Source organism: Habropoda laboriosa, unplaced genomic scaffold (assembly GCF_001263275.1).
Source record: "Habropoda laboriosa isolate 0110345459 unplaced genomic scaffold, ASM126327v1 scaffold222, whole genome shotgun sequence".
Taxonomy (NCBI): Eukaryota; Metazoa; Arthropoda; class Insecta; order Hymenoptera; family Apidae; genus Habropoda; species Habropoda laboriosa.
The window spans coordinates 343,094-344,574 of NW_017100319.1; the positions used below are offsets into that span (position 1 = coordinate 343,094).

General features: G+C 53.5%; 1 protein-coding gene across 1 annotated transcript in view; it reads left to right on the forward strand.

Moving 5' to 3' along the window:
* The window catches only part of LOC108574128, a 7,367-nt gene that overhangs the window by 1,457 nt on the left and 4,429 nt on the right, over window positions 1–1,481 (forward strand). Inside the window, 2 exon segments of the mRNA XM_017936648.1 lie at window positions 68–1,172; window positions 1,251–1,379. Coding sequence (XP_017792137.1) covers window positions 68–1,172; window positions 1,251–1,379 — 1,234 coding nt within the window.

Below are 1,481 nucleotides of genomic sequence, written 5' to 3' on the forward strand. Positions count from 1 at the left end.
GCCGATGCCGACGCCGACGAGGAAGAAGAAGAGGAGGAGGAGGACGACGATGACAATTTGGCCGAAGACGAAGACGAGGAAGAAGACCCGCGAACGAACGATACCAGCAACCGTGGGGAAACTGGAGAGATAAACGACTTTCCGGTCATCATGAAACCTCCGTCTTTCTCCTATCTCACGCCGGGTGGTCACGTTATGTATCTACCGGAAACGAACGAGGCGGAACACAGAATACAAAACTTTACCGGTAGAAAAGTCGTTTCGGTTGACTACGAAGGAACGACCATCATTCGCGAACAGACCACCGCGAAACAAGTCGGCGGGTATCGTGCTTCCTTTCGCATCGACGGTTACGACAACGGGGATGACGACGGCGGCGGCGACGGCGATGGCGACGACGATGACGACGACGACGACGACGAGAACGGAGGCGTGACGAAAGAACGGTGCAACGAATTGTTCATGAATCGTCCCGAGTTACGCGAGAACGTCGACAAGCGAGTAACCCTCGCGGAAACAAAGTCTACGAAACGCAGCTCGAAGAGCAGGAGGTTCACATTTCAATCGACCGTCAGGCAAATCGAGAGACGCAGATTGGCCGAAAAGTTGTCGAGGGAAGTGGAAGCGAGGGAACGTCAGCGGAAGGGTGAACTGGAAGCGATGCGAAAGGTCGAGGAAGAATTTCAGCGGAAACGCGCGAAAGAGAAGGCGAACATCAGACAACAGTTGCGACTATTCAAAGAAATGGAGGAGAATTTCAAGTGAGTATGCCTGATTTAAAGCGAACCGGAACCGAAACGACCATTTATTGTTGGTGATTGCAGCGGTAGCCTACCCACTCCCGACTGGGATGTATCGCAAACGTCTCGCGCCGACCCAGACGGTGCGCCATCCTCCACCGCGTCCTCGCCGACCTCCTTGCCAACTGGAAACTTGTCGAAACCTTCGTCCGGAGATCCGGAGTTTCGCCGGAAGAAACACCACGAGTCGGATTCGAAGCAACGTCACCGGCCAAAGTATTATGACTGGTCACCGGATACCTCCTCTCACTTGGATCACAAGCAGACCACCGTTCATCCAAAGATCGTTTGCGACATTCCAAAGAGTTCGCCCGTTTTCGTCGACGTGAACGTGCATCCCAGCAACTCCACTCCGAGATCGGACAACTACAGGTAGCTGCTCGAGAGCTTCTTCTCTCCGTCGATGGTCTTTCCTAGCTCCGTTACTCTTTCTTCTTCTTCTCTTCGTAGGAAAGACTTTGCGCACGGAACCGTGATCGCGAGAACATCTTTCGCGAGCAGCGACAGCGAACTCTCGCAGCCAAACACCAGGCCGCATTCCAGGCAGACCGGAATCAAAAGCAAACCACACCGATCTAGGTACGTTCGCAACCTATACGCTACATTTTTCTCGCTGGAACGTTCGTCCTTTGTTAATCCTACCTCGACCTCCACGCAACGTGTATTTGCATGACTCCCTCG